Raw genomic sequence first — 22122 nt, 5'->3', positions numbered from 1 at the left:
GCAGTTCTGTATGAAATAAGATATGAAATTCCCCAAATATAAATAACTTCTAAAAAAAATTGTCAAGCAATTTATTCACAATACATAAGTTATCGTCTCTAAGAAACCAGCCTTTCTGCACCACAACCGCCCTTCCAAACACAGAGTGCTGAGGAGATGTTGAAACCATTACTTTACACTTGATTTAACCACACCAATATGAATTTGGAGCGGGTGTCACCAGAACTGCACAGACATTACTTCGTCATTCATCCTGTTAGACACTTAAATTTGGTAGACAACTGGAACACCCAGCTCTGTTCATTTTAAACACTGCTTACCTAAAGATGCAGAGTATTACTATGGCTGCGATGAGGGACAACAGGGACGTTAGATGGCCAACAGTGTACCCAATCCTAATCGACGAGTAGACATTGCCAAATTCCTGTGAAACAGAAACGATCACCAACCAGTGACTTACAGCGCATCATTAACATTAAGACATGGATTGACTTGGCACTGGCAGCAATATCCAATGGATGACTTGACTTGAGCACACTGAAGTCACATCCCAAGAGATCATGTAGCCTATCGTAACACACTGTGGAGCCAAATGACCAACAGCTTTTTTTTTAACAATGTACTGTATAATGCTCAACATAAATGTTAGATTTTGAGGTAGTGAAAAGGGGATCCAAGAACACGATTCAATGATAATCCAAAATTGGAACTTTGAACACAGACTCTAGAGCAGGGGTTCCCAAACTTTACTATGACAAGGCCCCCCATATACCAGTAGATTCCAGCCAAGGCCCCCCTGACATGAGCCGCCCGTGCCCCACTATTTTTTCTGTGCAACGGGTTTCACAACCCGATGAAGTTGGTGCATTCCTAACCCATTCAAGTGCTACAGAAAGCATAATGCACATAAACATTGTAATGAAGAAAATGATTCCACTGGGATTATTTAGCTTATTTTTTGTTTATTTTGGCTACTGAAGTTATTCAATTCATTAAATTACTCATTTTATTTCGCTATATTTTTCCTGTCAACCTGCCGCGGCCCCCCTGGCATTCCCTCGCGGCCCCCACTTTGAAAACAACTGCTCTAGAGAAGTGTGTTTGTCTGAAGTCATTTCATCATCATCTGAAAAAGCCCTACTTTGAAAAGAAAGTTGATCGCTGACTGTTGCACCACAGTATTTCAGAACTGATAAGAAGAAGGTCAATTCTCCACCCACTGATGGAATAAGTTGTTATATTCAGCTGGGAAATGCAAATGCTTCTTGTGTAAATGTCAGTTAGACAGTTTTTTCAAATTTTTGAACTTGCATCATCGAGCCTGTTTATACGCACATCAATAGTTTTTGGAGTAACCGGTTTATTCAAGTGCTCATGTAAACTGAATAAATTGTTTACAATAATTAGTTTATTGCAGTTATCGGTTTATGAGAAATCAGATTCGCACAGGTAGGTTTTTGACAAATAAGATGATTTCTCAAGACATGTATCCAGCATAATCTGGTTATTATCAGATTATTGATATTCTAGAATGATAAACAGCCAATCAAATGCCTTGAATTCTAGCTTCGTGTCACACACTTGAGTGGAACACATGTAACCGAAAGACTGCATGTTAACGACAATTAACAGTTTACATCAATAACCTGTTTATTCAAATAACCCAATAGTTGTTGTAATGTAAACGGGCTCATTGAGAGTACATTAATGTCCACTCTATGATTTGCATCCATCTGTAAATAACAGATAGAATGGCTCTAGAATTCTCAGAACTCTAAAAGCATTCCTCTCCCCTATACATGGGTTCTGGCTGTTTGTATACAAACGAATGCGTACACAGCCAGGGATTCCAAAATGCTAGGCGGCTAGGTGTTTAACATTGGAAGTTCCATTGGACCAGTGTAGTGCGTGGTTAGAACCTGTTTTCTCGTCGGCTGGAGGTTGCAGTTTCTGTGGTCTCTGTACAGCTACCAACTCCATTCTGGGATAACACATCTTAATGTGAGTACATCAGAATCGATTCCTATGCTTTGTAAATGAAGTTATTTTGTATCACACCAATCACACGTGGGGAGGACGTTTGAGTGACGGCAGCTTCCAAACAATCAGAGGCTGCCTCCAATCGCGAAACCCTGCCTTGCCAGCAGTGGCTAACACTTTGCAACACAATATAATGTTATTTAGGGAGCACACCAAACCATTACCAGCAACATGACAGTATTTTCTTCTAAATGGTGTTACGGACTGTACAGCATGCCTGCAAGTGGATAAAACCGCCAGCCAACAAGACAACAGGTTCTTGTCATACACTGTGCAGGGCTCCAATGAGACTTCCAATGATAAACACCTAGCCATCATTGGAATCCCTGGCTGTGCGCGCATTCAATTTTTTAAAAAGTTTACAAACATTGGGAAGGTATGTATATGACAACAGGCACTATATGCCATAAGGGACAGATCTGTGAAACATGGCCACACTCACCACGTCATCGCTGGTGTTGCTGTTGGGGTTGTAGCCACAGTTCAGGAAAATAGACATGGGGTTAACATCCACCCAGCCTGTGGAGGTACAGCTCTTTGATATATTACCTGAGGAGATAGGGCAAGAGAAGAGACGCTGCATGCTGTGCTTACATCATTGTATTACCACAAAAAAAGTACAAAACAGGTCTGCTCTGAGAAAACACAAGATGATTTGCTTTGACCTACATGAAATGGCTTTCACATTACTTTTCTTGCAGGCTAAATATCACAGCGACTGCAAGGGCTCTCTCCAGGGACGTATGGACATTACCTGGTTCGATCACCCATGAGACAAAACAAACAGGCTGGAAGCACGTCACCCAGAGGTCTGGATCAATACATAACGGAGATGGTCCGAAAGCCAGGCATCATTGTAGGTATGTCAGATGAACAGGTCTTTCATGTGTTATCTGCATTTCATTGTATCTTTTTAATAGCATTTACTAGAACTTGACCTAATGACCTTGGTGGTGCTTCAGTGATAGAACCTACAGCTGTGCTATATATCCCAACAGAGCTCAAACTAAGGCTAGTATCATTACAAAGACTGACGTGTAAAGGTGATTTTTCCAAACCAAACAAAACAAAACAAAGATCAGCAACAACAACACAGAGGCAGACATAACTTAAGGAACATAATATAAATTGCATTTCTGCCCCTCTGATGACCTTTCAGCGCCTGTCCTGCCTGGTGCTTATTACTCAAGTGGACGTTCACAGAGTCACAGCTACATGCATCAGACAAGCATGCATTCCCTTCGGTCAAAGCAGCACAGAGCCTACCCTGTAATGGTAAGCAATTTATTACACATTTTAACGTTTGTCATTCTACTTTTTGAAGAGTTAATTGAAACTATTTGAAAGAGATAATTATTGGTTGGCCACAAATCACTGCCTATTTTGTTATCTTTCTGGACCATGGTTTACAACTAGCTCAAATTTAGAGCAGCCTTCAGCTGCGGCTAGCCTTGCTTGACGTCACACAATGGACGGCCAGCCATGCCCCGTCCCGCAGGACGCAGCTGGGTGTACTTGAACATTTTTGATGGAAGTGAATGGAAACGAGTCAAACTATTTCTGTTTGACGTGCTCTGAATTTCACATGTGATAGTGGTGCATTTTAAAAGATTTAGATTGGTGTCAAAAGATATAGGCCTATCGTGTGTGATTTGTAAAACAAGCCAACTTTTCAAATGTGCTTGACTTTACATTCACAATTACACATCTGTTTGAAATATACAGCGCCTGATGTAGATGTTTAATGCTTGATATAATCTTTTAAAACAATTCGACCATGATTTTTTCCCCCTGTAAATAAAAGTACAGGTGTCACACATCAAAGACAAAAATGCACTGCTGAGGAAACAGACAGTTACTGTATGGCTTTATTACCCTATTTTAAAGTTGAGCCATTCAGAAAATATTACTCAGGGAGCCACACTTTGAACTTTGACAAGTCACCCTCTTTGCTTGTTCTCTTGGCACTTAAACTTTTAAAACATGGCTTAGGTAAAACATGGCTTATATGGCACAATGAATGTTCGAATCCCCCCCGTCTCTCCAGGGACACTTTTATGTAACTGGAGGCTTTTAAAGTCCCACACCACAAATCACTGCCTCCATACGGCACCGACAGGCACCAGTTTCTCAGCAGTGTTGCCAGATTTGGCGGTTACCAGCCCAATTGGGCTACTTGGGCTGGCCGTCTGTGGGTAAAAACGGGGAAAATAGGGGATTTGGCGTTTTTTTTCTGCCGTTTTATGCCCATAGAAGTCAATGTAATTTGTAGAAATTGGGCGGAATATAGTAGCCTGGTCCTGTCCATGCCATAATACTACCATTTCCATTTCGTATTCATGGTCTGGACTTTGCTTGATCAGACGCGATTGCAGGAAGCAGGAAGGACATTTTCGGAAAAATCAGGATTTAACTTATAAGTTGTTGAACAAACATGTCTGACGTCTATCTACGGCGATGTAGGACCGTTTAACAGACATGTCTGACAGAACATCCTACCGTAGGATAAAATTGCAACACCGGCGCAAATCCTACCAGTCAACATCGCTCCACAGAAGACAGGTACCAGACGTAGTGCGGAGCCAAGTGTCTTGGCGAAAGTACGTAGGATGGCGCGCAAGGCTAGGAATTTAGCACATTTTGGCGATTTTTGAGAGCCTTTGGGGCGGGATTTGATCAGACACATCTGTCAACACTGTTTCTCAGTGGAAGCCACCCCAAGGATACCATTTAGGATACTTTTCGAAAACCACAGACCCCATGCTGCAGCCGACTGCCAGTCAAGGTAGTGGTAAATTTGTGTTAAAGGTGTATGTGTCATGAATATACAAATCACACAGAACATAAAGGGCCCTTTCTCGCTGCATGAGCAAACATTTTTTTGCATCTGTACGACATATATTTTTCATAGTCAAACAAAATGCAAATATCCATGCCCTGCTCTTGACGCCTGACCTAAAAACGCTTGTTTTAGATTAGCGGAAGCTGCATCACAAATGTCAGTATGTACAGTATGACCACCACACACTATTCCCATTAACTCTCCCTAGGCCTGCATAAACATTAAATACCAACAGGTGCCATCTTTACATATAGTTTACTGTAATGTGCAGATACTTTTCTATCTGTCTCTCGTGTACAAAGAGTGTGAATCAAACCAATATCTTTTAAAACGGTCTACAAAGGCAAGTACCATTTTCTGAATCACACTGGATCCAGGTAAAATCAGAGGGGAAAAAATCCTTTTATGAAACATGAATCTAGATATGTGAGAAGAGATGAAGTGGAAATGAACAAAGTGTCTCTGCTGTTCTCAGTAAGGCAGGATGTTGCCTCTCTTACTGTGGTCTCTGTGCCACGATTATGATCCTCTCCCGGGTGCACATCAAAGGCAGGCCTTGGCTAAACTGGTGCACGCCTCTCAGGCCCTTAGCCTTCATAAGTACGGTAGATCCTTATCTAGGGCTGCACGATAATGGAAAAAATCATAATCACGATTATTTTGGTCAAAATCATAATCACGATTATTAATCACGGTTATTCATTTTTGCAGATCTTTTTGAAAATTATAACAAGATGAAATATAACCAAGAATTAATTACATACGGGATGAATTGTAATAATTATGCAAAGGCAATAGCATGAAACTTAAGTAGACAGATTTCTGGCCAAAAACACCAGCCTGTCAGTATGTTCTGGCTTCAAGGACGCTCTCAAAAGTAGGTCACTATTGCCACGATTAAATCACGATTAAAATCATGAGTTCGATTTCAGTATTTTATCACGATTTTGATTATTTTTCGATTAATTGTGCAGCCCTATCCTTATCTTCATCATCTGTACTGTGAGTGAATATTAATAAAATGTTCAGGTACTGGGCATACCTTTTGCAGGCGTTGTCTTCTTGTATACACGTTTTAACTTGTGATCATTTCTTGTGTAATTCTTCAGTGTGTCATCATCACTCGTCATTCACTTCAGTGTGTCATCATCACTGGTTTCCCAGTTTTGTGAGTGAATATTTATAAAATGTTCAGGTACTGGGCATACCTTTTGCAGGCGTTGTCTTCTTGTATACAAGTTTTAACTTGTGATAATTTCTTGTGTAATTCTTCAGTGTGTCATCATCACTCGTCATTCTCTTCAGTGTGTCATCATCGAGTGTCATCATCACTGGTTTCCCATGATGACAGTCTTTGCCTCATTTATTTTTAATGTGTTTCCTTTTGAAGTCAGATAGGCTTGTTGTTTCCCATTTCTAGAATATGTCATTAAAATATGTCTACACAACACCCTTTCACTGTGATGGTGCATTGAGGGTTCTTGCTGCTAGTTTAACAGATATAAAACATTTTCATACCAACATTCAGTGATGTTCATATGTATTTGAAATACTTGAACTATAGTAGCCAGCAAAGAACAACAGCCAGCAAAGAAGAAAAAAAACATCAAAATGTCAATAACAGGCAAAACACACTAAATATTCCTGGTACCCAAAAGGATCTGGGCAGACTACATGTTCAACATAATCTAACACTGAAGTGGCGAGGACAAATGCGTTGATGTTGATTACACACACAGGCTATATACTACGTAGCCTTCAGGTATTAGTTAATAACAATGCCTTCACTCAAAAACCTCAACCTCAGCTCACCCTGCCAGGTCTTGAAATGACATATGCCAAAAACAATTGGGTGGGTAATCTTTGGCTGGCCAAGCTAGCCTAGGTGAGATAAGCCGCTGCTGTTTCAGTCCTCCCCATAGACGACAGAGTTTGTTTTGAATGAAGGCTCGCCAAAAGAATGCTTTCATCATCCCAAGAAACAAGAGGGGGAGGATTTTCGACGTCATGCATGACGCCGCCGCGAGTTTGACGGGAGCTAATCACCCAGCATGCTGTTGTTGCAAGCGCGGCCTTTTGAAGGGGCCTCTTCACAACAGTGCAAAGCATGCTGGCCCTGAGGATCTGGGCAGAGGACTTAACACGCGTTTGGGTTTGTGTGTGTGAATGGGAGCAAGAGAGAGAGGGAGAGAGAGCGAGAGAGCGAGAGAGAGAGAGAGAGAGAGAGAGAGAGAGAGAGAGAGAGAGAGAGAAACAGTGAAAGAAAGAGAGATGGGCAAGAGGAAGAGAGAAAAGGAGGGAGAGGGAGGGAGGAGAGAGAGAGAGAGAGAGAGAGAGAGAGAGAGAGAGAGAGAGAGAAAATGAAGCCAAATGACAGAGGGGGGGGAATGTGCATGGGGGCATGTTAGTGAGTGATTGTGTGTGTGTGTGTGTGTGAGTGTGTGTGTGTGTGTGTGTGTGTGTGTGTGTGTGCGCGTGTGTAGCCTAGCCAAGTGACAGAGGGGGTGGTTGTGTGTCTGTGTCTGTGTGCGTGCTATCCCCCTGTGTGACTCCAGGGCTTGCATGGGCTGGGGGCCCCCGATAGTCACAGCTAGGCTTTTATGGGCCAGGTATCTGGAGGCTTTACGATGGCACCATGGCCGTACATCAATGGGTCCCTTTGATTATTTCCTGTTTGTCATCCTGGGCTATACGTGCTTCTGTACAGCTCTACAGTTCAAGGTTTGATATACTAACATGGGCAAAGACCTACATACATTACCATATAGTTATCTTGTGAACACTTTGATAATGAATTAAAGAATGGTAACACTATAGAATAGAGTCAAATGTTAGCCACGAACACATGGCAGACTATCTGTATAAGTAACTTATAAGACATGTGTTAAGCAAAATAAAGGGCCTTCCTGTTGCTTATTTTGACGATATGAATAATAAAGGACTTTACTTAACACATGTCTTATAAGTAAGTCAAACAGACTGTTGTTAGGCATGTATTAGTGACTAACTTATGACCCCTAAAATAAGGTGTTAACGAAAGGGAAAAAGAAAGGAGGGGAAAAAAAAGCAGAAACAACACTGCTCTGTTACTGTGACCTTCATCCTTCACAACAGGACGTAAAATACAGTATTTGTCATCAGCATGACGACAAAGATTAGGCCTCATAACGCACAAGTCAAACAAACTAGGTAAAGACAGTAAAGAAGATGGATGGCTCAGGAAAGTTTCCCGTAAGGGCTCCCGGGTAAGGAGTTCAAATATGTTGGGACATGGGAGAGAGTCTCCACCCTGGCTGAATTTATGGCACGTCCCGGGATCTGCATGGCGCCGAGTTGCGCAAGACTTGTTTTCTTTTCCACCGATTTTATAAAAAGGAATCAGACAGCCCGTTTTTAGACGGCCTTTGGAGACTCTGATAACATAATGAGACTGGGAAGGCTTGGACCTGAATGGAATACTCTGGTGCACACGTGGTGCACCTGATGTGTTTACATCTGTTGCAAAGCTACCAAGCTTAATTACTCACGGGCAATGTTGGTGCCGTATAGTACCGCTCCTCTTCTAAATTGCCACAGGCCTCCACCACAGTGCAATAAATCTACTGATATGTACCTAAGACACGTATCTGCACTAGTTGAAACAAAGCTGGTCAGCTTGTTTTTAGCTAAAAATATACTTAAATATAACAATATGAGCTATATAAAACATAGATAGGTAAAATGATTTCAACAAGATCAAGAATGTTCCTCATTCTGGTTTGCCATACTCCATGGGCAGAAAAATTGCAGGAAAGTTTTTGTAGGACCGCATTCTCTCTCGAAGGAGTGACAAACAACCCTGTTTCCCAACTGTAGGGAGACTATGAAAGGAAACCTACTTAGTCTTGCATTGACTACAGAAGCTCCTTAAGGCTTTATGTCAACTGATTAATCTCCAGGTCATATAAATCAAACCACCTCGGAGCTGTGCACTGCTCTACCATACTCTACCAGCCTGAGCCTTCAGCGGTGGGAATTAAGAGAGTGCGGTTTGGGGCTGCACCTGCCGGACTGGTTTCCACATCAACCAGGGGGGATATGTGCGGGCCAGGCAACCAGGGTTTTGGAAAATGTACGGGTGCCTTGACACCGTTTCAGATTTTACTGGACATTTTCCGTCAACCCTGAGATTGACAGGAGCTCCCCTATGGCTTGGCTCCCACTGAAATTGGAGAGTAGTTCTGCAAAAAAAAAACACTCACGCAAACACTCACTTCTGCATTCCTCCAAGAACCTCATCTCCCTCCTCCACTGAAGGCTCCAGGCTTGCACGTGCCTCTGACAGAGAAACATCCCCTCGTGCACACAGAGGATACCTGTGCATCCACACAAACATGCCTGTAAATCCAGACACAGACATGCTCATCACACACACGCCCACGACTACTCACCTCATGTGCACACAAACACACAAGTAAACACACACAAGCACACACACACACACACACACACACAAACACTGTCTGGGTGCGTGTTGCACCACATCTGGGTTTCATCACTGATCTACAGAGGCTATCTTTACACTGAACTCCTGGCCCACATGAAGAAGATAAATCCTGGCCGTTTCACCCACAGCATCTAAATCCTTCATTCGTTGCACTGGTCCTCCTCCAAAAGCTTCTCTCTCTCTCTCTCTCTCTCTCTCTCTCTCTCTCTCTCTCTCTCTCTCTCTCTCTCTCTCTCTCTCTCTCTCTCTCTCTGTGTGCATCCACTCCATTAAGTAAAGAAGAGCTTGCTCTATCTATCCAACACTTTGAAGTGGGCTGAAAGCAAAATATCATCAGTAGTAACTTAAGCTATCACAGATTTTGATTCTTATTTACGCCACTATGTTCACGGTAATGGATTATCATTAGGTTTTCCAGTGCCAGACGAAAACAGACATGGCAACGGAGGCTGTGCAATAATTACCTCATAGCAAAAGCATAAAACTTGTTGTTTTGAGAGTGATGCAACAAGAACACGTTTTGCATCATTGCCAGGCAACCAAACAATTTTGCATCTTTTCACTTGCTACTTATTTCTTGCACGCACCCACGCACACACATACACACAGAAATGGCACAAACATGTCTATAACGGCCTGAGTAATGACACGCTGACACTGGGTTCAAGGGGGGAAAAAATGGGCATCATTTCATTTCATGGCACAAGCCCATACTCCCACGGTGCTCGTCATGTCTATTCCAGGCTGGTTGCCCCTCACTAACCAGTCATGCCTTCCAGCATGGAGCCAATTCATGAGCCAACGCTCATGTGTCAGTGGTCCTGCTGAGACACCCTCTAATTAATGAACAAGTTTCCATTTTCACAGCACTGTCAAGACAAACACGAGCTCAAAAAAAAAAACATCCCAGCAACCTCCTCAGGTCACAGTGAAAGTTAATGATGTTGTCTAATGGTAGTGTTGCGGAAACCTAAAAACATGTGAAAACAAAACATGTTTGCATAGAGCTATTTTAAGACTGAACCTGAGTGTTCTTCTAATAGATGTACGTTGGCTTCAAACAAGTAGAGCACCACAGAATCTTCCAGATCTGACTTATTGCTATGAGGCAATAACATTCTAATTTAGAGCTTTGTAACTCCCTCTACTCTCCCTTTACCATAACCATCCCCTCCCTCTGTGCACTCGAGTAGGGCAGAAAATCAGTGGGCATAAATTCACAACAAAATATCATCTTAACATTAATTTTTACTGCAGATTGACTCGTATTGAAAAAGTGTATATTTCCCCTTCAAGGACCAGCTGCTTTCCGAGCCATAACGTTTTCACATTTATCCTATGAATAGGCGTATTATCGCATCTCAACTGCATTGACGTTGGCAGCACACGCTTCCCTTTTACTCCTTATCTACCTCTTTGTAGAGAATGACAGATAAAAGTAACCACTGCATATCGTAACGATGTCAGGATGTGGCTCACTCAGCTTAGGTGGCAGTTTACACCTCTGTGAGAATCATACCTTCTATGGCTTCTACTGTATGTACCACTCAGCTCATGTGAACACTGTGGACACTTAACACTTTATATTTTGGTGTGTGTGTGTGTGTGTGTGTGTGTGTGTGTGTGTGTGTGTGTGTGTGTGTGTGTGTGTGTGTGTGTGTGTGTGTGTGTGATTCTCTGTGTGTGTGTGTGTTGTGTGTGAGTGTGTGTGTGTTGTGTGAGAGAGAGATGTCTTGGCAAAATGTTTGTAACAGTGAGCTATATATGATCATTGTATGTGTAAATATGCGTGTTATGTCTTGTGGGCAATGTCTTTATTCATGTATGTGTGTATGCTACTTAACACCTTTCCCCCTGGGATCAATAAACGATACTCTACTCTACTCTACTCTACCACCATTTCGCTTTCTCCTTAGCTCACATACAGTATAACCTGATTGCAAGCAAACATATGAAGAGTTCAGATGCAAACCCCCCTAAGTGCCATTTCAGAAAATAATCTTAATTCATTTTTATTTAATACAAAGCTATCAAAATTGCATTTTTTTAAATTAATGTCATATAACTATATGTATTATCAAGTACATGAATGTAAACCAAACCAACAATGGGGTTCTCTAAAAGAAATAGAATTGCAGGTCTTCAGAAATGGAGTTAGGGGGTTTTGCATCTGAACTCTTCATATTTTGATGAGGTAACAGGAATATCTGTGCGCAGGTTTTATATAAACATAACAGTTGAATTGTAAAGAGAAAAAGGGTTAATGGTGGGAAATCATGTAGCTGTAACATCCTGTAGTGGTCATGTAGCAACGTGCAAAAATACAAAAAGGCATGACCTCTTAAATGAATGCTCTCTCTAAATCTGGGTCAATCTGGAAAACCTCTAAATGCTCTCTGAGTTGCACTATCAGAGTGTCAAAAGTGAACATTCAAAAAAAGAGCACAAAAAAGTTTTGGACACAAGTTTGAGAGGGACCAGCAGCAAGCTCCATACAGTGTTGTCACCAAATAAATGCATATGAGAAGATGACCATGTCTGCTCCGTTCTGCTGGATAAGGCAGAAGATGAGATAAACACCCAAGATGCTTTGCTACAAGCAGAGACTGCAGGAGCAACTAAGATGTGGAAGTTGAAGCTCAAGACGGTGGGCTGTACTGGTGTTCCTTGGGACCCTTTCTGCATCCTCAGCAGGTATCTCAGCTGACATGAATATAGCAGAATATAACATTCAGTGGTAGTTACCTCGGTGGTGGCCGGACACAAAGCTGAAATACTCTGGGCAGGGTATTGTGACCACCTGTCCAACTTGAGCAGACGGCCAGCAGGCAATCATGTCCCAAGTCCCAAGACAGCCTAAGAAACCAGAAAACACAGACTTGTCAGAGGTCAGACCAAGACTTGTTGTATTGTGATGATGCATGTATACATGTACAATAACATAGAGGACACTGAGGTATTACAAGAAAATCAATCCATGTGATAATGATTTACAGCCACACACACACACACACACACACACACGCACCACACACACACACACACACACACACTATTTCCCCTGTTCATGCTATTATAGTCAATATGTGCTTGTGTGCCACGGCTTAAAAACTCTTGATATTAAGGGAACGAGCTCATCAATTGTGGGACGCAGCGTCCAAAAACCAAAGTGATTGCATGCCACAAGCATTTGTTATCAACAGTCTGTTGGCGAGATCTCCTTGGTCCTCTAGCTGGGCTCTATCTCCTTTGTTGCTTCTTTGAGCACGCAGCACAATGGCTAACAAACAATCAAGGACAAAACCCACCAGAGAGAGACCATGCAATCACAGCTCATTTTCTCACAAACAAGACCAATCTATGCATCAGCCGGTTCCTTATTACCCACGAGGCATGGCTGCGTAGCACTTGACACTGTGGCGTCACGAGGGGACGTGGTGGAGAGACGCTGAGTTCCTTCTCAGGAGCCGTTTCCTAATCACGCTCTGGACACTAAGGGCAATTACTCGAAAGAACAAAAGAAAAACAATCTAACTGGCAATCATAACCATTAATTGCCATTGATCAAGAAAAATGACTGTTAATTGATGTTTATTACATCTATTATTATTAATATTTATTTTGGTAAGCTTTTACTGCACATTCTGCACATTCCACTGTGTGTGACTGTGTACTGTTCTTCAAAATAACTCTGCCACATGTGTGGGCATGTGATTCAGCTCAGTCCAGTACATGAAAGGCCATTTCATCATCCCTAGAGAATCCAACAGAAAGTAATTAAGCAGTGTTCTCTCTCCCCCATCCTCCTCCATGACCCTGAGCATGGTACCGTCCCGCCGCACTGTTCCCTTTTGGGCGCCATTGGGGGCTGCCCCTTGCACGGGTGACGCATAAATGTAAGTTTGTCGTGTGCAGTGTGCAGTGTTGACTTGCGTGCTGTGGAGTGCTGTGTCACAATGGCAATGGTAGTTGGAGTTCCTCAAATTATAATTTCTGTTTTAAAATTGTTATTAATAACATCAGTAAAAAATGTCTTTTGTACAGTTCTGTAGAAAGTTCAATAGTTCAGAATGAAGTTCAATAGTTCAGTGCAAGACCTTTCAGAACACTGAACTCAAAGATGATACTGAAATACTGAACTGAAGAAATGCTCTCATCTTGAAATCGGACAGATGGACAGACCGGACATGTTAGAAATAGAATGTATCATAACGTGTGTTTGTAAATGTAAAATCTGACATCAAAAATGCAATAAATGCTCTTGCTTCTGCTGGAACAAGAGAGAGTCAAGATCGATTTGCTATGAGACAGAGCTCATTCTCTGAAAAGCGCTCCTCTCTGTTTGGCCAAATCGTAAAATCGTATTTCTCTTGTACATGTGTTTTTATTGGTAATCGTATACAAAATTGTCTAATGTTCTTGACAGGGTCAAAAGGGGCCTTGTCATGACATAACGCTGGGTATACTATCCCTATACATTTTGCTCTTGCGAAATCGTCTTTTCTACATACGATTCCATCAAGTTTCTAGCCAGGCTGCGCCCTCCTAGTGACGCAACACCTTCGGTTGCGAATCACGATTGCAAGTCTATGATAATCAGGCAATCAAGTTTCGGCACTGAGACCCAATCCTGGTTTGTCCATATGCTTAGCGTTTCTACTCCTGCTGTGTGAATCAAGTTTCGGCACTGAGACCCAATCCTGGTTTGTCCATATGCTTAGTGTTTCTACTCCTGCTGTGTGAATTCCATCGTTATATCTCTATTGTATTGTATTGTCTTTATCTTTCTATCTCAGTGCAGCTAAACTCACCACCTGTGTGTCAGCTGTATCATGGGATGGGCAGTCTGCTTGGTGGCCATGTTTTGATGTGGATAATCCACCTCTATGAGGGAGCATCTGTCCCTCTACCACGGCAGTTCTCAACCTTTTTTGAATAAATGCCCCTTGGACCTCATCATGAGCCTGCCAATGCCCCCCTCCACCCCACTATGAATGCACTCAAATAGCAACTAAGCACTGCCCCCTCTCAACTGTCTCCTCCTCAATGCCCCCCTAGGGCTCCCTATCGCCCCCTGGATGGCAATAGAGTCCCGTAGCGAAGGGGAGTAGAGTTGCCCAGCTGGGACTTGAACCCAGACCTTCTGGAGTTCGAGTCCAGAACCCAGAACCCAGAAGGTCCGGGTTCGAGTCCCGGCTGGGCAACTCCACTCCCCTTCGCTACAAGTCCACATTTAGAATCACTACTCTACCACATGTCCTTTTGTAATGTCACATCATACACAAGCACGCACACATTTTCTAGAATGAAACAGCAAATCAACCAATAAATCAATATCTGAGTTAAGCCTACACTTTTCAAGAACAATGCAACACTTCAGCAACAAAAAAAGTTAGTTTGAGATTCTGTCTCTGCTACACAAGGTGCATCAACCATTGTATGTTATTGCACTCCAACTCTGCACTGAAAATGTCATTCCTGTGTGAGCATCCAGTTGCTTCATTAACCAAAGAGAAAGGGAGAGGGTGTACAGCAAGAGATGAGAGAAGAAAACAAGAAAACAGTCACCTCATTCATCATCATTATGATGGCGTACCCTTTGCTCAGACAGAATGATGAGAACACAAATCACCCGTTCACTTAAGAGCAGTACATTATTAACTGTGTTACTATGTTGCCTCGCACTACGTTGTGTGTCTTTCTGCAATGTCATGACTTGTCTCAATAGCATCTTCAGCAAATCTACATCATGTTATTTGACTATGTGTGTGCTAAAATAGCCCATGTATGTTTGTCCTTTCTGGAAAAGGAAATAATGTGCAAATGTACACAAAAACATCCTATACCCCTCAAATGCCATGCCACAGCAAAATTGCAATAAAAAAGGCAGCCTGCTGAAAAAGTACTGTGAATGGCAATGTAACTATGCTGCTCATTGAAACTGGGCTGCCTATTGCCAAATGCCTTAGAATTTGATGGTGGTGGTGAGTATACATGAAAAAAGGTAACATTAGTGAATGGGTAGCATGAATTCTGGAAATAATCAACTAAAAATCTTACACAGTGTACCTTTAACTTATCATGGCTCAATTTATGATCACATAACCATTTGGAATAATCTAAATCACTATAATACAGTTTTGTGTTTGCAGATGTTTTATCATTTATGCAAAACTGCAACATTTGGAAGTATACAGCTATCTGCAAAACACTAACTAAACTAAATAACTCAACTAAAGAACAAATCCACGATTAACTCTTATATACTGAAATGCAGTACCAGTCTGTTATTAAACACGTTGTACCCTCTAGTCTAGTCTTTCTCAACGGGGGGCTCAAACCCTAGAGGAGGCGTTAGGGAGCCCTTGGGGGGCGTTAAGAAGGCTACAACCGAAACGGGGCAGTACTTAGTTGCCATTGGCGGAGCATTCGTTTGTTTTATTTTCTTAATACTGAGGTTGGCAAGCTTACGATGAGGTCAAGGGAGCATTTGTTAAAAATGATGAGAACCAGTGCTCTAGTCAAAAGCGATGATTCATCAGGCAAGAATGGACACCAAACCACCTTCTTGCAAGTCCACAAAGCTAATCACTGCACTGACCTGCAACAACAACTCTCAGGAAAATGGTACGCATGTACAAGAATGCGTGCATGTGTGCGTGCATGTGTGCGTGCGCGTGTGTGCGCGTCTGAAAGAGAGAGAGAGAGAGAGAGAGAGAGAGAGAGAGAGAGAGAAGGGGGCAAGTATGAGAGAGAGAGAGAGAGAGAGAGAGAGGAAGAGAGAGGAGAAGAAGATCAACCGACCGACACACAGATAGACACACGCAGAGACGGACAGCGAGACAGACGGACAAACAGACAAACAGGCATGCGAGTGATCGCAAAGACTGAGACAGCCGACACAGTGTCGACACTGTGTCGACACATACCTGACGTGACATTCTCCACTTGGGACAAGCATAACTCCCTACTCTTCTCCAAGTCGAATTCATCGCCACACGCCTGCACTGTGTGCAACTGTTTGAGGAAGAAAAAAAAGGAAAATGTCAGTCATGACATCCATTACTCCCCCTTTAATCACAATGCATCACCATCCAGGACAATGCTGCAAACATGTGAAAAGTATACCATCGACCCCCACACACAGGTTCAGACAGCGCAGTGCACAGGACAGTCATAATATTATCTCAGTATTTCATAGCAACTCAAGACAAACAACAGCTAAGGTGAAATCCCTGGCAGTAAAACAAAATCTGACCTTTCTGTCTCAAAGTGTAATGCTTTCATCTTGTTTTTCTATGGCAAGTCTCTAGTAATTGCCAAAACATCTCTGAGCTTTTTTTTTGCTTTTTTTCTCTATTCAATCAGGGCTAACATTTTCTGAAGACATTAGGTTTGGCAGCACAATTAGGCTACACCTCCACACAGTGGTTGATAAATGCCACCCCCCAAAAATGATGATCAACAACATGATGTCAGTCAGAGGCAAGCACAATGGTTCTTCAAATGGACAAGGAACTACTTCGCCAAAATCAATATATCAATATTTACTGGCCGGGAGGCATGAGAATGATATGGCGACATAAATTATGGAAAGCTACCCGCCTACGCATCTGCATCCATTTCTCCTGGAAAGCATGCTCTTCGCTGTACCTGGCATGGATTGAACCACATAGCCGAGGACTTTGAGATATATCAATGCTACCACTTCAGCTGATGAAGTGCTCCAGTCGTCACATAAATCAAATCTTTACTACAGGTTTATTGTTAGATGCAACCCAGGGGAATACAGTCACAAAGTCCCAGGGCAGTCCTCCAAAGACACCCTGGATAAGGGTATCCTCAATAAGAAGTGTGCAGGAAAAATAAGCACCGTCATGCACCAATTGTTTCCTTTGATTATTGTTTCCCTACCACTGTAAAAATCAAACAGGTGTGCTTCATTAATCATCATTAGGTGCATTCACACAATTTAGGGGGAATTCCAACACAAGGAAGTGAAATTGATTAAAGGAATTACAGAGTGACACATTTTGTATTGCCAAGGACACGAGGACGAGTCCACTACAGGAAAGGAGTAGGCTATATTCTTTTCATTTCTTAGATTTCCAGATATGGAATAAAATACTCTTGGATGCATCATAGCTGGACAAACAACTAGTTATCATTGCATCAGGTTTGGGGAAGAAATGGCATATTACCACCTATGAGAATCTGTGTCCAACAATTATGTCCTAATTGTGCGTGTCTGTGGGTGGGCGTGAATCCTTGCGAGCGCGCCTGTGCCCTATCACATTAATAGGTCGCAGTTCCGATTAACCTCAGATGTTGGAACAAGGTAGAGGGGTCATGAAGTCTCCGATCATTCAGATATATGCTCAGATTCCACTGGTTGGAGTTTTCCTTCATACATTCGTGATTCTCAACTAAAAATATTCATCCAGTAAAATGTGCAATTACTTGAGCAAGGGAGCGCATTCGCCCGAGTGTCCATGTTTCATTTGTCACACAACCTGTCTTCTCAAGCGCTCCACTTGAGGAATGTGATGCATGTCGCTCTCTATCTCTCGGACAAATATTGTCCGTTAAAGGCTACTCTTAGTCACTAGTCACTTTGTCATAAACACATCGCTGTTGGTAAACTGGTGAGCGTGTGCTTAAAAACCAGTAATTTTGACAGAAGGGATTCAAAATCCCTTGCGCACTGGAACATACGCCCGAAGTTACCTCAAATAAAGTCTCTTCTTTTTAGTCTGCTTCTAATGTTACGCGTACGCCTATATATACACGCTACAAAGCACACCCAAACACGAATCTAGTCTACATGTTGGATTTACATCAATGTTGTCCATAAGCACTAGGCTATCTAAATGAACTGCCTAAACAACCGTTTACTCACCAGTCGCAACGCAATGAAAAGAAACCCCGTTAAGGCGTAAGTATCCATGTCCAAGTGTACCAAGCTCGAATTCAAACTTCTTCCGCTTTTGTCTGCTGTCGTGTATCAATAACAATTCTCCACTTTTAAAATCCAGTGGAAAGTTTACAGTCAATCGAGGGCAACATGGGACATATAAGTCACCGTTGGTCCTTGAGCAAGTGTAGGAGAGCACATCATATCCATCCGAAGTACGTTCTGAGAGCGAGATCTACCGCAGTCAGATAACCAGTTCAAACGCAAACCTTAAAAGGTGTATTCCTTAAAACCCAGGACACATATGGTAATTGTACGACAGAAGTCGAGAAAAATCCAAGGCAATTTCATTGAAACAATAAAGTGACATGACCAGGCTAGTTAATTTCCGAATAAGCGCGCGCTGGTGAGCTCTCCTGTGCTCCACTGTCCGCCTGTTGCCACCTCTGAAGTCGACTGCAGTGAATGTGTCATTTGTGATGTAAGGTATCAGACGGGTTCTCTAAACTATTAAAGTTAATTTGTAAACCAGCGGACCAAAACAAACTCTGGCAGCGGGAAGACCGGTCCTGGAGGAAAAGGCGTAGTGGGCATCTGTCGATGAAAGTAGATCTATGCCTCATTGTTGAGTAGGGTGACCACCTACTAATAAGTATCCAAGAGGAACAAGGGGTACCTACACTATGTTTCTGAGGGACATGTGTGGGACACCCACCCTTCAGGAAGATTCACTGGCTTACATACCATCTTACATGGTAGATTTGGTTACCCTGTCTAAATCAGTGGTTTTCAAAGTAGGGGCCAGGGACCCCTGTGGGCCACAAGGTGGAACTAGAGGGGACATGGCAAATTAGAGACAGAATTAGCTAAATTAAATGAAGAATTCAGTAAATAAAATAAAAGTGGAGTACACTTAAGATGAATGAATTTGTTTTCTTCAAGACACAGTGAAATGCCCTAAATTTGAAAATTCTTGCTTCCCATGATCAGTGAGTCAGTGTATACATACATCAATAAACAGTTTATAATCAGGTTTTTGGAGTAGGCTAACCAGTGTATTCAAGTGCTCATATAAACGGAGTAAACAGTTCATAATAATCGGTTTATTGCAGTAATTGGTTTATGAGAAATCCGATTCGCACAGGTAGGGATTTGGCTAATTAACTGATTTCTCAAGACATACTTGTATCCACCTTAAATATTATCGGGATATTCACATTCTAGAATAGAAAGTAGCCAATCACAAGCTTTGAATTCCTGGTTAGTGTGACACACCTGAGTGGAACATGTGCAACAGACAGACTGCCTGTAATTAAACGACAATAAACGGTTTACTCCAATAACCTGTTTATTCCAATAACCTGATTATTGTGGTAATGTAAACGGCCTCAGTGATATCTCTTAATACACGTTGCCTGTTCTACTTTAATAGATTTAGGAATCTGCCAACTACATCAAGATGAGAAGGGTGTGCAGAACACGTGTGGACAGTGTTTATACACTTTCCTTATTAGGGTGCCTCAGCTGAGATACTACTGGTAGATGGGGGGGCCTTATCATGGCTAAGTTTGGGAACCCCTGCTCTAACCATAGGCATTCTATGCCACAAGGCATGAAGTGGAGTCCCCAAAACATTGCTGAGTGTGCTCATGAATCAACCCTTGTGAACTGCACAAATATCAGATGAAAAGTGCTGAACCCCCATAGTCTGCACAAATAAATAAGCTCTCCCTCATCATAAATATTCCTAGAAAAATCGCCAATAAATAACCCAATGAAAACAAGCTGTTAGGACATTAGCATAACTACAACAACATCCTAATGGCATGCAACAGCCAATTAGTGTGAGAATGAGAGTACTATTTCTACCAGATGTAGCCTACAAATAAGATTGCCAAACACAAAGTGCTTTACTCAAGTTTACAATTGCTTCACTGAACAGGAGGAGGAACATAAACATACTGTGGCTGCAAAACATGGACATGTCCCCACCATGATGCAGGATCCTCCAGGAGTGCAGCTGTGGGGCAGCCGTGGCCTAGTGGTTAGAGAGTTGGTCTTACAATCTAGGGGTTGCAGGTTCGAATCCCCCCTGACCTCTCCCTAAATCCCCATGGCTGAAGTACCCTTGAGCAAGGCACCTAACCCCACATTGCTCCAGGGACTGTAACCAATACCCTGAAAAATAATAACTGTAAGTCGCCTTAAATAAACGAAAGCGTCAGCTAAGTGCAATGTAATGTAGTATCAACTCTACGCTCTAGTCATCTCCTGCTGCAACGTCTGCTCTTGTTTGCTGGCTGTCACGTTTGAGCGACGAGTGCGAGTCTGAAAAAAAAAGTTTGGTGTAAAGGAGATAGAGCGACCAACTTTTTTTTATCAACCACTGATCATGCAGGACAAGCTGTGAATTTGCAGGCCGCATGAATTGGGCTTCAAATCGTGCACACACTATGCGGGACAGTTGGTCAGCCCATAGTGGGAGACGCTTGGGCAAAAAAAAAACAGAAACGAATAGCCATGAAGCATCACCCATACATGTATCATATGTCAGGGACCAGAGAAGTGAGAAGATTGCGTAGAAGCTGTATGATGTCGACTTGACTTCTGTTGCTTCTCACGGCCTTCCAAGATTAAAGTCCTTTATTTATAGATATTTTATGAGCTGCCAGTTGTTTAATTTGCTAATGTAACGAAGTAGGAATGGGACTGACAGGTAGAGTTAAATTGGACACTAAAATACAAATTTCACATTATCATGAACACAATTCTTCTATTTAATGCAAACCATGCAATATCTGATAACGATAAATATGTTAATCTTATTCTTATGCTGAATGAAGAATTAAATGTGAAGATGGAAGAGTATGGATTAGTATACAATGTGTAACAAACTTTATTAAAATCAGATACCTCTTAATTTCCTTTGGGATAAATATAAGTATTTTACTACAGGCACACATGGTTGTTCACTAGCCTGGCAACGGCATCCATGTACTCCACCCAAGATTTTGGCTCCGCACATCGTCTGGCAAAAGCCTCGAGCTCGGTTCTCTCAGTGTTTCGCCAATCAGCAAACAGTTGAGAGTGGTGTCGTAGAACTCACCCGCGAGCTCCGTTACTGATTGGTTAAGGTAACTGTATTCACACTTTCGTTTTGTTATTTGTATGCTTTTGCGACGCTATAACGTAACAGGCATGCTAATAACGCACAATATGGGTTTTAATTTGAGTTTGGAACTTCAATTAATTTAAATGATAGAGTAAGATCAGACCATCTCCCATCGTCCACGGAGACAGATTCCTCATGGCTTTTGCCAGACTGATTGACGGAGTCAACAGTCGGCTATTCGCCCAGGCTAGTTGTTCACTGGATGAAGTTGAAAACGTGTAGGTTATTTTACACAAGTCTTTCCGACATAGACTATTTGATAGATTGTCCGCAAAAATGTTTAGTTTTGCTGTGGAGGAAAGTGTATTGATGGTGAAATTCTTAAAACTCGCAGAGCACTGCGCACCGGGGACCCTCGTTTTAGCATTTACAAAAACTATAGCCAGGAAAGTGACATGTATAGCTGAAACGCCAGCAAGCACCACTCAGAAAAAGCCCAGTTTAAAATTTCACGTGTCAAAATGTCGCCTGCTCTGGCCATGTTGTAATCTATCTCTCCACCTTGATACACATGGTGCAAGTCCCGCACTAGCCTGGCCAGTTACCTCACTGACCTGCCACATGTCACCTTGAGGCCCCTGACAGACAGACCTCACCACCACAACTCCATCCCCCACCCCCCAACCGAGCCCAACCTGAGGACCTCTTAGCTTCGAGCATCAGCATGA

At 42.4% G+C, this 22122-nt stretch overlaps 1 protein-coding gene across 1 annotated transcript in view; it reads right to left on the bottom strand.

The window, feature by feature from the left end:
- The window catches only part of vipr1a (vasoactive intestinal peptide receptor 1a), a 35868-nt gene extending 16774 nt beyond the window's left edge, over positions 1-19094 (bottom strand). Inside the window, exons 1-5 of the mRNA XM_063219090.1 lie at positions 18268-19094; positions 16298-16385; positions 12114-12224; positions 2483-2589; positions 321-424 (exon numbers count right to left, since the gene is read on the bottom strand). Coding sequence (XP_063075160.1) covers positions 321-424; positions 2483-2589; positions 12114-12224; positions 16298-16385; positions 18268-18315 — 458 coding nt within the window. The 5' untranslated portion in view covers positions 18316-19094. The remainder of the gene's footprint in view (positions 1-320; positions 425-2482; positions 2590-12113; positions 12225-16297; positions 16386-18267) is intronic.
- Between the last annotated feature and the right edge of the window lie 3028 nt (positions 19095-22122).

Source organism: Engraulis encrasicolus, chromosome 16 (genome assembly GCF_034702125.1).
Source record: "Engraulis encrasicolus isolate BLACKSEA-1 chromosome 16, IST_EnEncr_1.0, whole genome shotgun sequence".
Lineage (NCBI taxonomy): Eukaryota > Metazoa > Chordata > Actinopteri > Clupeiformes > Engraulidae > Engraulis > Engraulis encrasicolus.
This window is presented reverse-complemented; position numbering and strand designations above follow the sequence as displayed.